At 38.7% G+C, this 21,478-nt stretch overlaps 2 protein-coding genes across 18 annotated transcripts in view; one reads left to right on the top strand and one right to left on the bottom strand.

The window, feature by feature from the left end:
- LOC6496680 (guanine nucleotide exchange factor DBS) overlaps nt 1–21,478 on the bottom strand; it is a 136,077-nt gene that overhangs the window by 10,319 nt on the left and 104,280 nt on the right. For 9 of the 17 annotated variants that reach the window (XM_044715299.1, XM_032455626.2, XM_032455625.2 and 6 more), the window contains one exon: nt 8,557–8,661. The exons of 1 other annotated variant lie outside the window; for it this stretch is intronic. In XM_044715299.1, the coding sequence (XP_044571234.1) occupies nt 8,557–8,661 (105 nt within the window). Of the gene's footprint in view, nt 1–7,992; nt 8,129–8,556; nt 8,681–14,249; nt 16,420–16,461; nt 16,597–21,478 lie in introns of those variants that run through there. 7 more of the 17 variants (XM_044715304.1, XM_044715305.1, XM_032455623.2 and 4 more) reach the window with 7 other exon arrangements.
- The window catches only part of LOC6493890, a 31,583-nt gene continuing 26,720 nt past the window's right edge, over nt 16,616–21,478 (top strand). Inside the window, exon 1 of the mRNA XM_044715308.1 lies at nt 16,616–17,040. Coding sequence (XP_044571243.1) covers nt 17,038–17,040 — 3 coding nt within the window. The 5' untranslated portion in view covers nt 16,616–17,037. The remainder of the gene's footprint in view (nt 17,041–21,478) is intronic.

Raw genomic sequence — 21,478 nt, 5'->3', positions numbered from 1 at the left:
CAGCTGTGAGGTCAGATAATAAATTTGATGGCGGGGTGAGACCGAATAGGTTTGTTCTGCTGTTTTGGTAGTGTCCACAGGTATCCAGTAGATGCTTTACCGATAGTTCTTCTCCCCAATTAGGGCAGTTTAGCCGACTTTCCCCATTAAGGATGTGCTTATGCGTGAGATTTGTGTGTCCAGTTCTTAATCGTGTGAGAATGGCGCATTCCCTTCCGTTGAGCGAAGTAGGGAACTTGATATCTTCCTTGTCAGGGTTAAATTGTTTATACGACGACCAGTCTTCCAGTTCGATGTCCCGCAAAATGTTTTTGATGTTTTTCCAGATGTCCTGTTGTACTCCAGGTATGATTGTATGGCGCGGAGCCCGTCCGGCTAATTTTGCAGCCTTGTCGGCCATCTCGTTCCCAGTTATTCCTATATGGGCCGGGACCCATAACAGTTTAATTTTGCTAATGTTTTTGATGCAGAGGTGACGAATTTCGGATAAAAGGTTATTGTTATTGTAGAAGTTTTGTACTCCTTGCAGGGTGGACAGACTATCACTGCAGATGATATAGCTTTCTTTAAGTTCGAGAGCAAATTTGATTGCCTTAATAATAGCTACTGCTTCCGCAGCAAAAACTGAGAAGTGGTGAGGTAGTCGACCCCAAGAGACAATTAAACTGTGTTGGTCAACCACAGCAAAGGAGGTTGTGGCATCGGACTTTTAACCATCGGTGTAAAGCCATTTCCTATCGGAGTATTTATGGGTAACTTCTTCAAATATCTGCTTAAACGTTGTGATTGGGGTCCTTGATTTTTGAAAATCATGAAGTGTAGTGTCAATGGCGTTGGAGCGTATTTTCCACGGAAGGGATGGAATGACTTTGTTCCAACGATAAGGCGATCCTATATTGTGTCTCTTGGTAAAGGTTATACATCTTCGAATCGTAGATTGGACTTTGAATTTCCGACAAGTTGGGGTCGCTTGTATATGTGTGGTCCGGTGGATGAGAGATCGCTTAGATGTTAGGAATTTTATAATGTTTAGTCTCTTAATTAGTTTAATCCTAAGTTCGCTACAGTGTTGTTTAAATGTGAGTCGATTATCAAATGTCAGGCCAAGTATCTTAAGAGAAGAAACGCGTTCTATATCTATGTCATTGTGCGATAATGGTGGGTATGTACAGCTCTGATTTTTACAAATATGAAAAACTTTACATTTATTTACAGCAAGAGTCGCACCGGAGGTGTTACCCCAGATTTGGATTTCATTAAGGACTTCTTTAAACTTATTATTTAGTGCAGTAGTATTCTTGCATTTGCTAAAAATTATGGCATCGTCTGCATAAATTGCCAGTTTAATTTGCTTATGTCTTAATATTATGTTGTACAATACCACAGACAGGGGCGATCCTTGTGGGATCCCATTGTGGAGAGTATAGAATTTAGATAGAGTGTTGTTAACTCTTACTCGGATAGAACGGTTGATCATGAAAGCCTTCGCTAAGTTGATGGTCTTTTGACCTACCCCCCACCGGGAAAGTTGATCCAATACTGTATGCACCCCTACGCGATCGAAAGCTCTTTCAAAATCAGTTGCCAATATGGTAACATGATTTTTGGTAGAAAGGGCATCCGATGCGTAATGGTGGAGATGCAGGAGGGAATCAATAGTGCTATGCTGTTGCTTAAAAGCCGTTTGGTGGGGGCTGATAAGTTTATGTTTCGTAATGAACCACATTAACCTTTTGGCTAGCATTTTTTCTAAGGTCTTGCTTAAACATGGGAGTAGAGAAATAGGTCTAAATGATGTTATATATAGGTGTTGGTTTGTTAGGTTTTAGGATAGGGATAATTACGGCGGATTTCCACACATGAGGGTAGGTACCCCTAGCGAGCATAGCGTTATACATCTCTAATAGGCGGTATTTGGCCTCGTATGGCAACTGTTTCAGCATTGGGTATGAAATTCGGTCTATACCTGGTGTTTTCCCTTTCGCATGCTGATGTGCATATTCAAGCTTATTAAAGGAAAAATTTGAGTCAAGGTCTGTAGAGGCGGTCGACAATTTGGTGGGTGTGTCTTGTATTGGTGGGAGAAATTCTCGTCCTTAGAGTAGTCCGACCAAAAGTTCCCAAATGCATCGCTAATGTCTACGGAGAAGTGTAGATTCACGTTGTTATATTTTATTGTTCTGAGGTTATTTGGAGAATTACCTATTAAGGGGGCAGGATGGTTTGAGACTTAAAAAAAATTTTTTTTTCAGAAATTTTGTATATAATAGAACATTATCTTAGGAATATCCTGTGAAAGTTTCATGTCGATCGGACTAAAACTTGCTGAGATACCAATTTTCTAGTTTCTTTCTCTCCCTATACTTTCCATTGCTTTTAAAACTTTAGACGCTTTTTTCTCAAAACAAAACGTAACTCAAAAAGTAATGCTCGGATCTAAATAAAATTAGGCACACATCTTTAATACAATAAATACTTGCGGATGAACGAATGCTTTTTTTTTTAATTTTTTTTTTTACCATTTTTACGGGCAATAATGGGCGGATTTTTATGTAAAAATGGTACCTCCGACTTTACAACCGCGCCAAAAATTCAAAATCGCATATTTTTCAAAATGGTTTCGTTCATCCGCACAAGAAACTAATATTTTAAGTAAATCAATTCATTTTTTTTATTTCCGATAACACTGTAAGGCCAGACTTTACGCACCGCAAGAGACCAATTTTTGGAAGCGACTCCGGCCTACTGCCCGTCACGGGATAAATTATAATTATTTCTTAAAAATAAAAATTCCTAAATACTCTCCAAATAAAGTTATTAATCGTGTAAAAAAATTGAATTGATATATTTACTCAGACATAACAAAAAAAAATCGCAAAAATCTTCTATTTTTCAGCCTCTGAAACCATCCTGCCCCCTTAAGCAATTTAGGTCAGCCCAAGTTTTCTTGGTCGATGATAGAGGGGTTATATTAGAAGGGAATCTTTCATAGGATTCCCGTTTTGCTTTTTTAGAATTGTATTTGAAAAGAGCGTTAGCTTTTCTGTAAGCAATTAGAGCAGCGGTGCTCTGAGTTTGTTTGTATGCGTGCCAAAGAGATTGCTTTTGCTGCCTTAAATCCTGCAGAGTTTTGCTCCATCAAGGAACATTTCTCTGATGTAGAGGGGGTTTGGTTTGAGGGATTGCTAAATTGGCTGAGGCTTTGATTCCTTTTATTATTTTGGCGGCAAACAGATTTAAGTCGTGTGTTGCAGGGAAATTAAAGTTATCCCTGCATTTGGCACGATACAGATCCCAATTGGCTCCCAATTGGAAGGGGAGGGGGAAGGGTGTTTTTCGGGGCTTCTTCGGTGGAAGCAGTTTTAATTTTGTCATTTTTGTTTTGGTTTGCATTTTCGCTACGTTGATTTAATGTTTTGGCTACAGAAGAGTATGAGGCGGTATTAACCGAGTTATGTGATGTTGTTTTAAATATTGTTTTGGCCTCACGCATTTTCTAACTGTTTTTATTTTGAGTATTTCTCTTTATTCTTGGTACTTAGGGCATTGTCGAGAAGAGGCCGAATGCTCGCCAGAGCAATTGGCACAACAGATTTTGGTGCATTTACTTGGGGAATGTGGTGGTAGGGCACATTCGGAGCAGAGTGGGACTTGCATCTCATGGGGTTTGGAATGTACTCGCGGACTTTAACAGAGTGCCAAGAAATATCGATTTTAGATTGGAGGTTTTAGAGCTCGAAGGTTATTAGGATAACTCCGCTGGGCTTGGAAACACCATCGTAGGATTTCATAAATTTTATAAACTCCTGTAACCTTTTGTGTTTTAAGTTCATCGACGATTTCTTTTTCGGGAATGTCGCTGAGGTACGGGGCATAGACTGTCCCTTTCACAAAATTGAGTGCCTGGTGGAGCTTATACTGTACTTTGCATATACCGGTGAGCTCGGTAGTATTGATAAACTTATCAGCATCTGCTTGAGATTTAACTAGCATAAGAAAATTTCCGTCTCTGAGGTTCGAAATGGTAACTATGTTTTTGGAGATCATTTTAAGGGCGCGGTGGACGGCGAAGCATGAGAATTGAGAAATGGTCTTTTCTGTATTGATGGAGGCGATTGTTATATATCATGGATTATCAACTGAGGTAGTTGGAAGTTCCGGGAATGCAATATCCAGTTTTTGGGGTTGTCTTCTTTTTTTTGATGGTGGGCTGATGGCAAGCGGCGCAAACCGATTGTCGCCCAGGTTTGGAGGCCCTGGGCCCATGATGTGGCTTATTGGTATTTATATGTTAGTTGTTTGTTGAAAAGGATGGAATAAAGACTATTTAAAAAGCACGATGAAAAACATCGTTCGTTCATCCGCAAGTATTTATTGTATAAAAGATGTGTGAAAAATTGTATTTAGATCCGAGCATTACTTAAAAAAGTTGTTTTGAGAAAAACGCGTCTAAAGTTTTGAAAGCAATTAAAAGTATATGGAGAGAAAGTAACTAGTAAATCGGTATCTCAGCGAGCTTCCGTCCGATCGACATGAAACTTTCACAGGATATTCCAGAGATAATGTTCTATTAAATAAAATTTACGAAATTTATAAAATATGGCGTATTGAATTATATTGCCCAAAGGGGAATCCATTGAAACTCCAATGTTTCTAACTTGAAAAACAACCAAGTACCAAGCATTTCCGATCTATCAGTTATATGGCAGCTATAGGATAAAGTCGACCGATCCCGGCCGTTTCGACTTATATACTGCCTGCGAAGGAAAGAAGGATGTGTGCAAAGTTTCAACTCGATAGCTTTAAAACTGAGAGACTAGTTTGCGTAGAAACAGACAGACGGCCAGACGGATATGCTTATATCGACTCAGGAGGTGATCCTGATCAAGAATATATATACTTTATAGGGTCGGAGATGTCTCCTTCACTGCGTTGCACACTTTTGACCAAAATTATAATACCCTCTGCAAGGGTATAAAAATTGAATTGATTTATTAAAAATATTAGTTTCTTGTGTGGATGAACGAAGCAAAATTGAAAAATATGCGATTTTAAATTTTTTGCGTGGTTGTAAACTTGGTAAAAAAATGGTAAAAATAAAAATGTTGTTAAACAAATGCGATCCGCAAGTATTTCTTGTACAAAAGATGTGTGAAATATTTTATTTAGATCCGAGCATTACTTTTGAGTTACGTTACTCACCGACTCAAGTCAAAAGTGGTTTTGATAAAAACGCGTCTAAAGTTTTAAAAGCAATTGAAATAATATGGATAGAAAGTAACCAGAAAATCTCAGCGGTATCTCAGCGAGCTTTAGTCCTATCAACATGAAACTTTCACAGGATATTCCTGAGATAATGTTCTATTATATAAAAAATTTTTGAAAAATTTTTTGTTGAAGTCTCAAACCATCCTGCTCCCTTCATTACAAGAAGAACACCCTTGACAATATAAATAATAAAAATTTAAAAATAATCTTCCGCGTGTCTTTTTAATATTTTTATTTATATTAAACGTTATTGAAATAAATATTTTTATTTAAATAAATATGTTTAAATGTGTAATTCGTATATCCTTGCAAAAGGGTATTATAATTTTGTTCAAAAGTGTGCAACGCAGTCAAGCTGACATATCCCTCTAAAGCGTATATATTCTTGATCAGGATCGCCTCCTGACTCGATATATGCATTTCCGTCTGTAAGTTTCTAAGCACACTAGTCACTCAGTTTTGAAGCTATCGAATTCAAACTTGGCACATGTCCTTTTTATTCTACGCAGTATATAAGTCGAGCTGATTGATCGGAAATGCCATATCTTTGGTGTTTTTCGAGTTAGAAGGATAAGAATTTAGTTGGAAAAATCTTTGGATTCTATTTTAATCTCGATCAATCGATATTAACTTTCATAATCATCGGCCGACTAAATCCTACAGCTATATGTTTTTGAAGTTAGAAGGATGGGGATCCATAAAAAGCTATGGATTGTATTTTGGGGCAACTCATCGGATTGACCAAATTTCGTAAAGATCGGCTGACTATATCCATATGTCATATAACTGCACGATCGGAAATTCACAATTTTGCTATTTTTGAAGATGGAATGTGAAAGTCCGCTGTACTCTGGATCGACATCTCCATAAGTATAGTTAGTGATTAAAAAAAAAATTTGTTATGCACCATCCAATCAGGCTTAATATCCAATCATTTCCGGTTGATCAAAAAAAAAAGGGTCAATATAAGGTGAGTTCCAAAGTAAACAGGACTTTAAGAAAAAAGACAGAACAAATAGTTTTTTCGGCAAAATCAATTTATTTTATTCAAAATAGTCTGCTTTGCTTTAATACAGCTTTTTGCACGGTCCAAAAGCATTTCGAACGAGTGTTTTAGCTCGTTGCCCGGTATGGCCGCCAGTATACCGGTGCAAGCCTTTTGAATGGCCTCTACGACTGCATAACGCTTTTGACTTCTCCAGGCGCGATTTTTTGGGTTTCGACTCGTCCGGCGCCTTCCATTCAGCACTCTGGCGTTTCGTTTCGGGATCATATTGAAAACACCACGTTTCTTCACCAGTCACAATCTTGTAAAGGAAGTTCGGGTCTTTTTTTGCCTCTTTAATGATGTCCTTCGAATGTTGAATTTTGAGAAATTTTTGTATGTCAGTCAACTTGTGCGGAACAAACCGTGCACACACCTTTTGTAAGCCCAAATGTTCGCTCAAAATGCAATAAATCGATGTTTTGGAGATGTTCAATTCTATTTGCATGGATTTCAATGATGATTTAGGCTGATTTTTTATGAATTCACGCACAGTTTCGATGGAATTTTCGGTGATCGCGGATTTTGGGTGGCCCACACATTCATCGTCATTTATGTCCTCACGACCACTTTGAAAACGTTAAAACCACTTGTGCACTCTGCTACGGGATAGGCAATCATCCCCATAAACTTGTTTCATCAACTGAAACGTTTCGGTAAAAGTTTTACCAAGTTTAAAACAAAATTGAATATTGTTTTTTTTTTTTTGAAGCTCATTTTCGCACCGATGACAAAAACATACTGACACTTGAAACGCAATAACCTCACTTCCAATAGATGAAATGTCATGAAATTTTTACTGGAAGTCGATATCGGATAGCAGATTCGAACGCACCAGTTGACATGTAGATGGCGTCACTAAACTGCAAGATGGCAAAAAGTCCTGTTCACTTTGAAATGCACCTTGCATATGCGAAAAAACGCGGTAAAGGTTTAGCTAAAAATAAACATGGTATTTCGTCATGTTACCCACGTATTTATGGTTCTGTTTTGGTAATACTAAATTTTGAATTTAAATTCTGAGTTTGAGTTCAAGCATGTCTTCTGTGTACTTTGACCATGCGCATAATAACTATTCTTTTTGGCGCGAACTTAGCCTAAAATAAACTCAATAATACCATTACACTGCAGGTCTTTATATTTTTTATCAGGGCTGAAAATAACGGGTGGCAGCTAACATTTGATGACCCCGACGTGTCCCATTTCTTGCAGTTGCAATTCCAAGAATAGCCCGAATCAAACAAGGAAGACTGTAACGGTGTATATGGAATTAGTGGTCCATGTTGGTGAAACACAATCTTGCAGAAATCAGCAGCCGATTGTTTTGGAAGTATACCTGGTTGTCCACTGAGGTGTCTTTAGCGTGTCAGGCCAAGGGTTGTGCTCATTTGGCTGCACAGTCTATGTTGCTTGAGGGTATTCTTCCCGCAATGCTTGCCAAGTATTCTTCCCGCAATTGACGCAATCTGCGTCAATCCTTCACATTAGTGTGACCGCTTTTATACCTACCGCAGCGCCCTTACCAAAAGGGCGAAATTGGTCTGGGGCGAAATTAGTTGTAAAAGAAAATTACCCATGCTTATTTTCTTGCTTTTGATTTTTTTCTTACCTAATGCCCACTGATTAATTGTCATATTTATAAATATTATTTATAAATCTTATTTATATATATTTAACTAAATTTAAAAAAAATCTTAAAGTAAAAAGCATCCAATTGCATCTTCATTGAATTGACCAATCGTTTCTTATTCTTGAAGCCAGTAGAGCGAGGCTGATTTCCCTATAGACATCCAAATTCTGGAGGTAGTGCCAGAACTGAAAATATTTTTTTATAAAAAATGTTTGCTCATCATTATAAATTAAATAAAGTACGAATAATTAAATTAATACAGCAAAAAACTTACCCTTTATCTCGGCCAATGATTGGCAAATTAATGACAAATGTGTTAAAGTTATTACACCAATAAAACTTTTATAGACCATAAATTGTAAACACGATGAATGTTTTCTTAGCAAAAAGTCCACCGCAAACATTTTTTTGAAGACCCCAGCGAGGTGAAATTTTTCGAATCCATTTTTTTCAAAACAAAATCTTTTAAAATTGAGCAAATTTCCTCACTCAAATCGAGATGGGTAAACGCAAGCAACAAAGTGTTCCCGTCCAACGGTGCTAGCCGTTACTCGTTAATACAACCTTATTATTACATCGGCTACGCCTAAAATTGGCTTATAGTTTATTTTACCTGTTTGTTTTTCATTTGCACTTCCCCATGGTTTACGTTCGGTAACATCGATATAATATCTTCACATTCGGAAGATTTAGGTCTAGTCTTTATGTCGTCATTAATCTGAAACAAAGATATATGTCTATTGAATATGAATGTTGAAAAAAATAAACTTCACAAATACAATTATTAAATATTTCCGGACTTTCTGTATTTTTAATGCGATAAACACAATGTCTGTCTGTCTGTCTGTCTGTCTGTCTGTCTGTCTGTCTGTCTGTCTGTCTGTCTGTCTGTCTGTCTGTCTGTCTGTCTGTCTGTCTGTCTGTCTGTCTGTCTGTCTGTCTGTCTGTCTGTCTGTCTGTCTGTCTGTCTGTCTGTCTGTCTGTCTGTCTGTCTGTCTGTCTGTCTGTCTGTCTGTCTGTCTGTCTGTCTGTCTGTCTGTCTGTCTGTCTGTCTGTCTGTCTGTCTGTCTGTCTGTCTGTCTGTCTGTCTGTCTGTCTGTCTGTCTGTCTGTCTGTCTGTCTGTCTGTCTGTCTGTCTGTCTGTCTGTCTGTCTGTCTGTCTGTCTGTCTGTCTGTCTGTCTGTCTGTCTGTCTGTCTGTCTGTCTGTCTGTCTGTCTGTCTGTCTGTCTGTCTGTCTGTCTGTCTGTCTGTCTGTCTGTCTGTCTGTCTGTCTGTCTGTCTGTCTGTCTGTCTGTCTGTCTGTCTGTCTGTCTGTCTGTCTGTCTGTCTGTCTGTCTGTCTGTCTGTCTGTCTGTCTGTCTGTCTGTCTGTCTGTCTGTCTGTCTGTCTGTCTGTCTGTCTGTCTGTCTGTCTGTCTGTCTGTCTGTCTGTCTGTCTGTCTGTCTGTCTGTCTGTCTGTCTGTCTGTCTGTCTGTCTGTCTGTCTGTCTGTCTGTCTGTCTGTCTGTCTGTCTGTCTGTCTGTCTGTCTGTCTGTCTGTCTGTCTGTCTGTCTGTCTGTCTGTCTGTCTGTCTGTCTGTCTGTCTGTCTGTCTGTCTGTCTGTCTGTCTGTCTGTCTGTCTGTCTGTCTGTCTGTCTGTCTGTCTGTCTGTCTGTCTGTCTGTCTGTCTGTCTGTCTGTCTGTCTGTCTGTCTGTCTGTCTGTCTGTCTGTCTGTCTGTCTGTCTGTCTGTCTGTCTGTCTGTCTGTCTGTCTGTCTGTCTGTCTGTCTGTCTGTCTGTCTGTCTGTCTGTCTGTCTGTCTGTCTGTCTGTCTGTCTGTCTGTCTGTCTGTCTGTCTGTCTGTCTGTCTGTCTGTCTGTCTGTCTGTCTGTCTGTCTGTCTGTCTGTCTGTCTGTCTGTCTGTCTGTCTGTCTGTCTGTCTGTCTGTCTGTCTGTCTGTCTGTCTGTCTGTCTGTCTGTCTGTCTGTCTGTCTGTCTGTCTGTCTGTCTGTCTGTCTGTCTGTCTGTCTGTCTGTCTGTCTGTCTGTCTGTCTGTCTGTCTGTCTGTCTGTCTGTCTGTCTGTCTGTCTGTCTGTCTGTCTGTCTGTCTGTCTGTCTGTCTGTCTGTCTGTCTGTCTGTCTGTCTGTCTGTCTGTCTGTCTGTCTGTCTGTCTGTCTGTCTGTCTGTCTGTCTGTCTGTCTGTCTGTCTGTCTGTCTGTCTGTCTGTCTGTCTGTCTGTCTGTCTGTCTGTCTGTCTGTCTGTCTGTCTGTCTGTCTGTCTGTCTGTCTGTCTGTCTGTCTGTCTGTCTGTCTGTCTGTCTGTCTGTCTGTCTGTCTGTCTGTCTGTCTGTCTGTCTGTCTGTCTGTCTGTCTGTCTGTCTGTCTGTCTGTCTGTCTGTCTGTCTGTCTGTCTGTCTGTCTGTCTGTCTGTCTGTCTGTCTGTCTGTCTGTCTGTCTGTCTGTCTGTCTGTCTGTCTGTCTGTCTGTCTGTCTGTCTGTCTGTCTGTCTGTCTGTCTGTCTGTCTGTCTGTCTGTCTGTCTGTCTGTCTGTCTGTCTGTCTGTCTGTCTGTCTGTCTGTCTGTCTGTCTGTCTGTCTGTCTGTCTGTCTGTCTGTCTGTCTGTCTGTCTGTCTGTCTGTCTGTCTGTCTGTCTGTCTGTCTGTCTGTCTGTCTGTCTGTCTGTCTGTCTGTCTGTCTGTCTGTCTGTCTGTCTGTCTGTCTGTCTGTCTGTCTGTCTGTCTGTCTGTCTGTCTGTCTGTCTGTCTGTCTGTCTGTCTGTCTGTCTGTCTGTCTGTCTGTCTGTCTGTCTGTCTGTCTGTCTGTCTGTCTGTCTGTCTGTCTGTCTGTCTGTCTGTCTGTCTGTCTGTCTGTCTGTCTGTCTGTCTGTCTGTCTGTCTGTCTGTCTGTCTGTCTGTCTGTCTGTCTGTCTGTCTGTCTGTCTGTCTGTCTGTCTGTCTGTCTGTCTGTCTGTCTGTCTGTCTGTCTGTCTGTCTGTCTGTCTGTCTGTCTGTCTGTCTGTCTGTCTGTCTGTCTGTCTGTCTGTCTGTCTGTCTGTCTGTCTGTCTGTCTGTCTGTCTGTCTGTCTGTCTGTCTGTCTGTCTGTCTGTCTGTCTGTCTGTCTGTCTGTCTGTCTGTCTGTCTGTCTGTCTGTCTGTCTGTCTGTCTGTCTGTCTGTCTGTCTGTCTGTCTGTCTGTCTGTCTGTCTGTCTGTCTGTCTGTCTGTCTGTCTGTCTGTCTGTCTGTCTGTCTGTCTGTCTGTCTGTCTGTCTGTCTGTCTGTCTGTCTGTCTGTCTGTCTGTCTGTCTGTCTGTCTGTCTGTCTGTCTGTCTGTCTGTCTGTCTGTCTGTCTGTCTGTCTGTCTGTCTGTCTGTCTGTCTGTCTGTCTGTCTGTCTGTCTGTCTGTCTGTCTGTCTGTCTGTCTGTCTGTCTGTCTGTCTGTCTGTCTGTCTGTCTGTCTGTCTGTCTGTCTGTCTGTCTGTCTGTCTGTCTGTCTGTCTGTCTGTCTGTCTGTCTGTCTGTCTGTCTGTCTGTCTGTCTGTCTGTCTGTCTGTCTGTCTGTCTGTCTGTCTGTCTGTCTGTCTGTCTGTCTGTCTGTCTGTCTGTCTGTCTGTCTGTCTGTCTGTCTGTCTGTCTGTCTGTCTGTCTGTCTGTCTGTCTGTCTGTCTGTCTGTCTGTCTGTCTGTCTGTCTGTCTGTCTGTCTGTCTGTCTGTCTGTCTGTCTGTCTGTCTGTCTGTCTGTCTGTCTGTCTGTCTGTCTGTCTGTCTGTCTGTCTGTCTGTCTGTCTGTCTGTCTGTCTGTCTGTCTGTCTGTCTGTCTGTCTGTCTGTCTGTCTGTCTGTCTGTCTGTCTGTCTGTCTGTCTGTCTGTCTGTCTGTCTGTCTGTCTGTCTGTCTGTCTGTCTGTCTGTCTGTCTGTCTGTCTGTCTGTCTGTCTGTCTGTCTGTCTGTCTGTCTGTCTGTCTGTCTGTCTGTCTGTCTGTCTGTCTGTCTGTCTGTCTGTCTGTCTGTCTGTCTGTCTGTCTGTCTGTCTGTCTGTCTGTCTGTCTGTCTGTCTGTCTGTCTGTCTGTCTGTCTGTCTGTCTGTCTGTCTGTCTGTCTGTCTGTCTGTCTGTCTGTCTGTCTGTCTGTCTGTCTGTCTGTCTGTCTGTCTGTCTGTCTGTCTGTCTGTCTGTCTGTCTGTCTGTCTGTCTGTCTGTCTGTCTGTCTGTCTGTCTGTCTGTCTGTCTGTCTGTCTGTCTGTCTGTCTGTCTGTCTGTCTGTCTGTCTGTCTGTCTGTCTGTCTGTCTGTCTGTCTGTCTGTCTGTCTGTCTGTCTGTCTGTCTGTCTGTCTGTCTGTCTGTCTGTCTGTCTGTCTGTCTGTCTGTCTGTCTGTCTGTCTGTCTGTCTGTCTGTCTGTCTGTCTGTCTGTCTGTCTGTCTGTCCGGAACGGCCGGGATAGGTCGACTATATCCTATAGCTGCCATATAACTGATTCATCGGAAATGCCATAACTTTGGTGTTTTTTAGTTAGAGGGTTGGGACTTTCCACACATGTTATATTTGACCAAAATATCTTACGTACAAAATTTTATAAGGATGGGCCGTCTTTATCCTATAGCTGTCATAGAACGATCGGGATTGGCATAACTTTGGTGTTTTTTAAGTTAGAAAGATGGGATTGGTACAGATTACTCTTTGGGCAAAATAATTCAATATGCCAAATTTCATAAGGATCGGCCGACTATATACGATCCGCTATATATCTAATAATATAAGATGCGTGGCGCCACCTAGCGGACTGCGACTCAACTGCAAGGGTATATCAACTTCGGCTCCGCCCGAAGTTAGCTTTCCTTTCTTGTTTTGTGTGTTTTAGAATAAACAATTAAAATAATCAAATCCAGAAGGGTGGCAGAATGAAAAGTCTCATAAATTTATTTTGGTTTTTTAGTTATTATTATTATTATTATTATAAAAGATAGAAAAGTATACAAAACTATACTAACTTAATGATATAGCGCTGGCGCTAAATCAACATTTTATTTTTAGGGGCAAAAATCGTATAGCTCTATCTATCATAGTCTCTAAGATCCACGCGTTTATACAGACTGACGAACCTGTATCGACTCAGCTGTTGATGCTGATCAAGAACATATGTATATACAAGAACATATTCTTAGGGATCGGATATGATTTCGTCTCCCTGTTACATACATTCGCACGAATATAATATACCCTTCTTCTCTACGAGTACCGGGTGACGAAATAAAACAGATTTTAATACTAATACAACTAGCTAAGTAACTAACTATAATACTGAGTCTACGTTCAAAATCTTATATCTTTGAGTTTAAAGCAAACGTAATTTTTTGAATTTGATAATCAAATAAAAAAATAAAATATATATAAATATTTTAAATTCTCTAGCTACATGTACATTTGTGTATATATGAGTAGCCGTCTTAGGCATACTACAAATGCTATTCGTTGCGACCGTCCACTGTACTTTTTCGACGCACACCAGTAAGTAAATTGCCATCTCCTAAAAATTAAGTGTCACCAATTTTAAAGACCCGTTCTGACTTATAACTGACTGCAAAGTAAAGAAGGATGTGTGAAAAGTACCATCTGCAAGGGTATATGATATATATTTAAATTCCACCAGGCATCCCTGAAATTTTGTTACAAAACTACAAGAAAGGAAAGCTAACTTCGGGCGGAGCCGAAGTTGATATTCCCTTGAAGTTAAGCAGCAGCTTATATTACATATATATATCTGATCGTATATAGTTGACCTATGAGAATTTTACTATCAAATCAATTTTCTAATAAAAATGATTTGAAAACAGACAAAAGAATCTTTAAAAATAGCAAGGTTGTGTGGAATTTGGCACATTGAATTTGGATGCCCAAAGAATCTGCAGAAAGTTCCATGCATCTAATAAAATAAAAACCGAAAGTTATTGCATTTCCGATCTATCAGTTGTACGGCAGCTATATGATATAATCGATCGCTCCCGGCCGTTCTGTCTTATATACTGCCTGTAAACAAAACAAGGAGGTTTGCAAAGTTTCAAGTCGATAGCTCTAAAACTGCGAGACTACTTTGCGTTAAAACAGACAGACGGACATGCTTATATCGACTGAGGAGGTGATCCAGATAAAGAATCTAGAATCCAGAGGTGATCCAGATCCTTCACTGCGTTGCACACTTTTGACCAAAATTATAATATCCTCTTGAAGGGTTTTAAAATGTTTAGAAAAAGCAAAAAAAATTTAACGCGCTTTTCGAGATGTTTTCAAATATAAAATTTAATCATGTATAAAAAGACGGCGTAACCAATTACCTTATATATAATTCCTACTTTTGACTTTTTAGTGTTAGTATACTTCCTATTTTCATTTTGGTGCATCTGTTTTGATTCTTGTTGTTTAGGTAGAGATGTTATGCTTGTACTGCAGCACGAACAGTTATCCTCGTCACAGCTTGACAAGCTGCAACAAGTGCTGTAAGCAATTTCTGTAGAAAATTCATTGTAGGAGCTATTCCAAAAAACACCTTCGATAGTATTGCATTTTTTGTTGATAGAATTATGTGAATTACAATTGCCAAATTGAGAATAATATTTTATTTTACATTTCCGGCTACGGTGGTCAGAGGCGCATAGAGAAATATTGTCGTAATTTGATATATTAGATGATGAAGTACACAGTGACGTCTCTGGAAATTGGTCAAGAGAAGTTTCTTTGAAATGGTTAACACATTTTAAATCGTTGGTATCTTTACTGGTGTGTTTTGGAAACGATGGGTATGTCTCAATATTCTTAACCATCTGGTCATTGTCATCTAATAAAGACTCATTAATCCAACTGCTGGTAGAATATGTTTCCTCTTCTCTAACTTTCATATCATTGAGTTTTTTCTCTATATCTATATTACACTGTTTTGTTTTTTCTGTAACAGCTTGAATTAATTCATTCGTTGTCAATTTTCGTAAATCCTTTTTTGCAAAGTTTTGCAAGTCATTGGGATCTCCATGTGACTTTATTTGAGAAGAAATATTGAGGCTTTCGAAGTTATCTTTATCTCTCATAAGATGAATGTTTAGAAAATTATCTCGCTTCGTATTTTTTTGTTCCTTTTTTGTACAGTTATTAGGAGATAAACATCGGAAAGCAGGATTATCTTTTAAACATGTATTCTTATCGGTCGCACATTCATATGTAAAATCTGAAATGTTCTTACATCTGGGTTGATCATCGTACTCTAATTCCTGATCTTGTTTGATGTGCCAAGCTTTTTCATTCACCAAACTGTTTTTAATTAGAAGCGACTGCCTTTTTTTTTGAATATGAATACGATTAAGTTTAGGTATCTGTCGGAAGCATGGAAACCGCCAATGGGGGGCATAGGAAATAGTGTTGCTGGTGTCACAGGCACCTTTTGAATTTTGAAACATCCATTTTGGTGTGTGTTCACAGTTGTGAATTACTTGATTAGATTTATAATGGGATATAGGAATTGGAATTCTCGACTGTAAATTAGTCCTTGAAGATAAAAAGCTCTCCTCACTCTCAATGAGTGCAATACGGTCTGCACGAGATTTAATACCTTTATTTGTAAGAAAATTACTGTGATTGCATTCTCTATTTCGTGATTTCTTATAGTCAATATATGGGGATCTGCCCTCGCTAGAGTCTGAACCATAATCCGCAATATTACATGAACAATTGCTAGTAAATGTATGTTCTTGAGGCGAGTATTTTAGTAACGGGCTGTTTTTATTAACCGACTGCAAAAGTAATTGCCAAGATTGAACAGTTGGTGGGTTTTCGTATTTTTCTTGTATGAGTTTGGGTTCTATCGGTTGGCTTGTTACGTTTTTTCCCTTCAATCTTTTCAATTCATATGGTGGGCGGCGATACTCATCAAAACGACGGGGCGCCGCTAGGATGTTTTTTGGTTTATGCATAATAGCTTCTTTACACTGATGCACGTAATTAACCTTTAAAAGCTCCATTTGTGGTATATTAGCAATACTATTGATGGGAAGTTGGCGGTCAGTTGTGTTTTCGGTCCTAGATATCTCGGTTTTTAAAAGTTTTTCCGAATTAGATACATTTTCTGCCAGTTTTATGTGAGGCATGATAAAATCAAAACTAATTTTATAGTTTTTTTTTAAAACCTCTACCTAAGTTTAATAATGTTTACAATCACTAAATGTTGTAACTTTCATGCGATGTGGTTGATATTAGAGGTTATACCTCTATGAAATAATAGCATTTAATAGTTCTTTGTTTAACACGTTTTAAATTGCACTTTGTTTTTTATCACTGCTCAAGTTTAAAGAAAAAATTTAAATAGTATCCGACTTGAATAAACTGAAGAAGTCTAACAGCTTTCTAATTTAAAAGTGCTTCTGCTGCCTTCGTTCGTTTCAAACATACTGAGACGTCGCGCATCATGGTTGTGCCGACACAGAAGGAAAGGAGAAAGACCCATAGAAAGAAAGAGCAGTAGCTTAAAACCAGTCTTACAACAATTTTTTAGCTACTTGCCACCGGCAGGCAGGAAGGCAGGCTCCAATTAGATTTGACTCTTCCACCACACACTGCACTGCAAATAGTAAGTTGGAAGTGAGTTCGGCAGAGAAACGAGCTGCTGTGTTGCTGCAACATGTTGCTGGCAAAAACAGCCGGAATTCCAAATATAGAGCATCTTAACCGGTTCGCTCAATTATAATTAAAAATATGTATGTATTTTCATTCGTTACCGGTTCAGAGAGAGGGCTTGAAGAGGCCTTAGCAGATCCACTAGTTTTATTTAACAGGTTTGCTTTATCAATGTGTATGTGCTTCTAAGCGAGTTCGATGCCTCAGTTAACCGTTTTTTGGCCGTAATCTCTTTGATTGCCGCTTTCTCCTTTTAGATGTTCTCTATGCTACTCTTGTTCTGAGTCGTTTAGTGCCTTTTAATATTTCTTTCTTTAAACAAAAACATGGACATTTATTTAAAAAAAATACTTTTAAGATTTACACATGTATGTGTGTACATATTATGTAAATGTACAATGTGTATAATAAAAACTAATGTAGAGTACATCTGGTGAGCTGGCGATATATATACATAAATAAATGGTAAAATATATTTTTTTTAAGATCATTTTTTCATTTTTTTTTTCAAAAGTTTACAGTAGTAGGCCAAAAGTTCAAAAGAAAGTAAAACTTATAAAAACAATGGGCTGAGAAAAATCAGATTTTCATTAAGGGAACAAAAGGCGACAAGAGAAACTATCTCGTAGCAAATGTTCGTTATCACTAATTACATTCGTGGCGGAAAGTCGAAATCATTTCTCTGGCAATTACTATCGTTATGTACAAATTATTTTAGATAACTTTCTTTCAAACAAACCAATTTTTTTTTCTATTAAAAAAAAATGTAAAATTTGTATTTTAAAATATAATCTATCAAAAATTACTAGAGTAAAAAATATTTAGGGGAACTTCTAATGCCTTTTGGCAAAAAAATGCAGAATATATAAACGCATTTCCGCAAAAATATCGTATTTTACAATAGAAGCATTTTTTGCAGAAGATTGATAGAACCGCAATGGCAAAAAATCAAATCTTAAGTTTTTTGGCTGGTTTTATAAGATTTGATTTGTTTGTGGCACACATAGATACAAATATACACATTTAATAACAATTTTGATTTATGGATTTGTGTTCTGCCTCCAGGAAATAGAGCCCAATTTTTCAAATTGTAATAAAATATTAACATAAATATTATCTATATTATCTATTTTGATCCTTTTTGATACCAATGTCACAGATACTTTGTGACAAAAATATGATATAGCTTATATTAATATTATATATATCGGATCATATATAGTTGTCCGATCCTTAAGAGAATATCACCGTCGAATTAATTTTCTAATAAAGACGTTGGAAACAGCCCTATCCAAGCCAAGCATCTATAAAAATAGAAATGTTGTGCCATTTCAAATCGTTCAGTTATATGGCAGGTATAGAATATAGTCGGCCAATCCTTATGAAATTTGGCAAATCGGATTACTTGGATTACTACCCACAATGGAATCTGTACCAAGTCCCATCTTTCTAACTTAAAAATTACCAAATTTATGCCAGTTCCGAAGTTTATAGCTTTTTTTGTTTTTATACCCTTGCAGAGGGTATTATAATTTTAGTCAAAAGTGTGCAACGCAGTGAAGGAGATATCTCCGACCCTATAAAGTATACATATTCTTGATCAGGATCACCTCCTGAGTCGATATAAGCATGTCCGTCTGTCTGTCGGTTTCTACGCAAACTAGTCTCTCAGTTTTAGAGCTATCGAGTTGAAACTTTGCACACATCCTTCTTTCCTTTGCAGGTAGTACAAAGGTCGGAACGGCCGGGACCGGTCGACTATATCCTTTAGCTGCCATATAACTGATTGATCGGAAATGCCATAACTTTGGTGTTTTTTAAGTAAGAGGGTTGAGACTTTCCACACATGTTATATTTACATGTAAAATATCTTGTGCACAAAATTTCATAAGTATCGGCCGACTATATCCTATAGCAGTCATAGAACGATCGGAATTGGCATAACTTTGGGGTTTTTTAAGTTAGAAAGATTGGTACAGACTCTATTGTGGGCAAAATAATCTTATTTGCCAAATTTCATAGGGATCGGCCAACTACATCCAATAGCCGCCATATAACTGAACAAGGGGAAATGGCACAACTGCAAGGGTATATCAACTTCGGCTCCGCCCGAAGTTAGCTTTCCTTTCTTGTTTTTTTTTTTAAACCTTACCAACAATCTAACCTACAAAGACAGTTGGAAATAAAAGTTCCGTTTCTGCGCTTTATAAAAAAAATCATTGGGTTAACTTTTTCTTGCGATTTAAGAAACTAGATTCCTTGGCCAGAGTCCTTGGTGCGATAAAATGGAGAAATAACTAATGGATCGATCGAAGAAAATTCAATTGATTTTGGAATCATTGTGAAACGAATTTTATCGCTTTAAGACAATTTTATCGCCTCCGTTTACCAAAAAATCCATCAAAGGGTTACGCTCGAATAAAATAATGTGGTAGATTTTTTCTTTAGTAATGTTTAAGTCAAATTGTTTTTCAAGTTGAGCATAATCAAATGACATTTCAAAAGGACAAATTCATATTGGCAATAGAATTCTACCTTTTACTGAAGAAAATTTGTCCCTTCATTGAGTAGTTCAAGAATACTACTGTGAGCAAAAAGAAAGGTTAATTTTTTTGTAAATTGAAAAATATAGATATATTTTTCTATCCCCTTCAAATTAATTTTCTCCTGACAAAATACACTAATGCTAACGTTTTTTCAAAACCTCGAAACATGCTAAATAGTCCCTTTCCGTAATTGCATCAGCGGAATCTTCGATTCAGAGTTTAAAGGCGGGGCGGAGTAAAATGATTCCTAAGTATCCAAGCTAAGACGGTAATATTAACTTATAAGTGTTTGATGCCTTCAAGTATTAATAGTCTGTAATTTCATTAAGATATTCGTTTCTCTGTATAGTTCCGGAAGTCCGTTGTGCAATATTTATACGTTAATTTTATAAAACATGTGGTTTCTAAACCACCATATATATATGGTGTCTGTATATTTATAACCATGTTTTTGTTATATATTTTGTTTAAGTCATGAATAAATTTTTTGGTCATGGCTGCAGATAACCGAACCTCAGTACGGTGTCGACTTGTAAGCTTCGGCAGTCCTTCAGGCACCGATGCAGACCCATTCACCAAACGGAACAAATGAGGAGTGGAGCACGATACCAAAGCGATACAAGGGGGGGATCTAGTCAGCAATCCGTTTACTAGTGGAAGGAGGATATGGCCAAATCACGCAAGGAGCTTTACGTTCTAGTAACCCCAAAGCAGCTTTCGTGGGGCTCCGCATACAATCTGGCCATGCAGAAATTCCTAGCTTTTAGACCAGCCTGACCAACATTACTGTCGAGAACAGTTTTACATCTTATTTCCCATCAGCCTTCCCTGCAATAAGAGAGGATAGATAGAGCAATTTGGAATGAGACCCTGTTTGACTGTGTGACAATACGAAATCCTATTGTCGCACGCAATCAATCCAGAAAAAGCACCATGCACAGACGGAATCATGCAGAATCACATTCATAACTAAGGCCCTCGATCTATAACCGAGCTAGATTTCCTCCGTATTTAATACATTCATTCTGGAAGGAGAATTTCCCAAAATATGGAAAAAGTACTTTGTACTCGTCCCTAAAGGAAATAACCCACCAGAAGATCCTTTAGGTTAAAGGTCTAATGGACCCGATGGGCAAGTCCCTGGAAATAATTGTCTGTGACTGACTGAATCAAGAGATGTGCAGAGCAGACGGGCTCTCTGACCTCCAGTTCGGCTTTAAGAAAGCCCGCTCCACAAAACTGGCAATACAAGAGGTTACAGACTTGGCAAGACAGTCAATGGACGGCCGCTCTGGGCTCAATAACGCTCTGGGCCAAACGCTGGCTCTGGGGCAATAAAGAATATTGTCTTGTGTATTGTCAAATATGACATTAGACGTCAAAAACGCGTTCAACTCCGCAAGTTGGGAGAAAATCACAAAAAACCACTCCACAGGCTACGGTTTGGAATATTATGTGTGATGGAATCCTGATAATGACACTGCCGACAGGCAAACAAATTTTTGGCTTTGTAGAAGACGTGGGAATCGTCAAAGCCAAACATATTAGAGATATTGAGAGAAGGGCTAACACAAAAATTATGCATTAATAATTATTTAACCTCGGCTGCAATATTGGACGCAAGCCCCAGAGGCCTGAGAACGAAGGCGAAGACTTATCAGCAGGGTGGTTGGGGGTATTGGGGAACAGAACCTACTTGAAAAGCGGTCTACAAAACCTATGCGATAAGGATCAAATGCGCGTTTCGTACGGTCTCGCTAGATGAGTGGAAAGACATGTGAACAACAGCGAATCTGGTACGCAGTATGTTGGCCAACTCTGGAAACTGGAAGGTAGGGAACGAAATAAAGAATTCCGTACAGAATCAAAAAAATAACAAGAAGATGTACAATTTCTATGTTTAATTGATATCTTAAAAACAAGTGCCTGATTTTTAGAGTTACAGATATATATACTCGTAGCGTACAATACAAAACAAGTAAGGAAAGCTAACTTCGGGCGGAGCCGAAGTTTATATACCCTTGCAGTTGAAGCGCAGTCCGCTAGGTGGCGCCACGCATCTTATATTATTAGATACATAGCGGATCGTATATAGTTGGCCGATCCTTATGAAATTTGGCATCTCGAATTATTTTGCCAAAAGAGGAATCCATTGAAACTCCCATCCTTCTAACTTCAAAAACAACGAAGTTATAGCGAGTTCCGATCAATCAGTTATATGGCAGCTATAGGATATAGTCGGCGGATCCTTCGATATAAATGAAATTGAAATTCGATATATCAAATTGTTTTTCCCAAAATAGAATCTGTACCAAATCCCATCTTTCTAAATTAAAAAACACCAAAGTTATACCAAT

The sequence above is a fragment of the Drosophila ananassae genome, chromosome 3L (genome assembly GCF_017639315.1).
Source record: "Drosophila ananassae strain 14024-0371.13 chromosome 3L, ASM1763931v2, whole genome shotgun sequence".
Lineage (NCBI taxonomy): Eukaryota > Metazoa > Arthropoda > Insecta > Diptera > Drosophilidae > Drosophila > Drosophila ananassae.
This window is presented reverse-complemented; position numbering and strand designations above follow the sequence as displayed.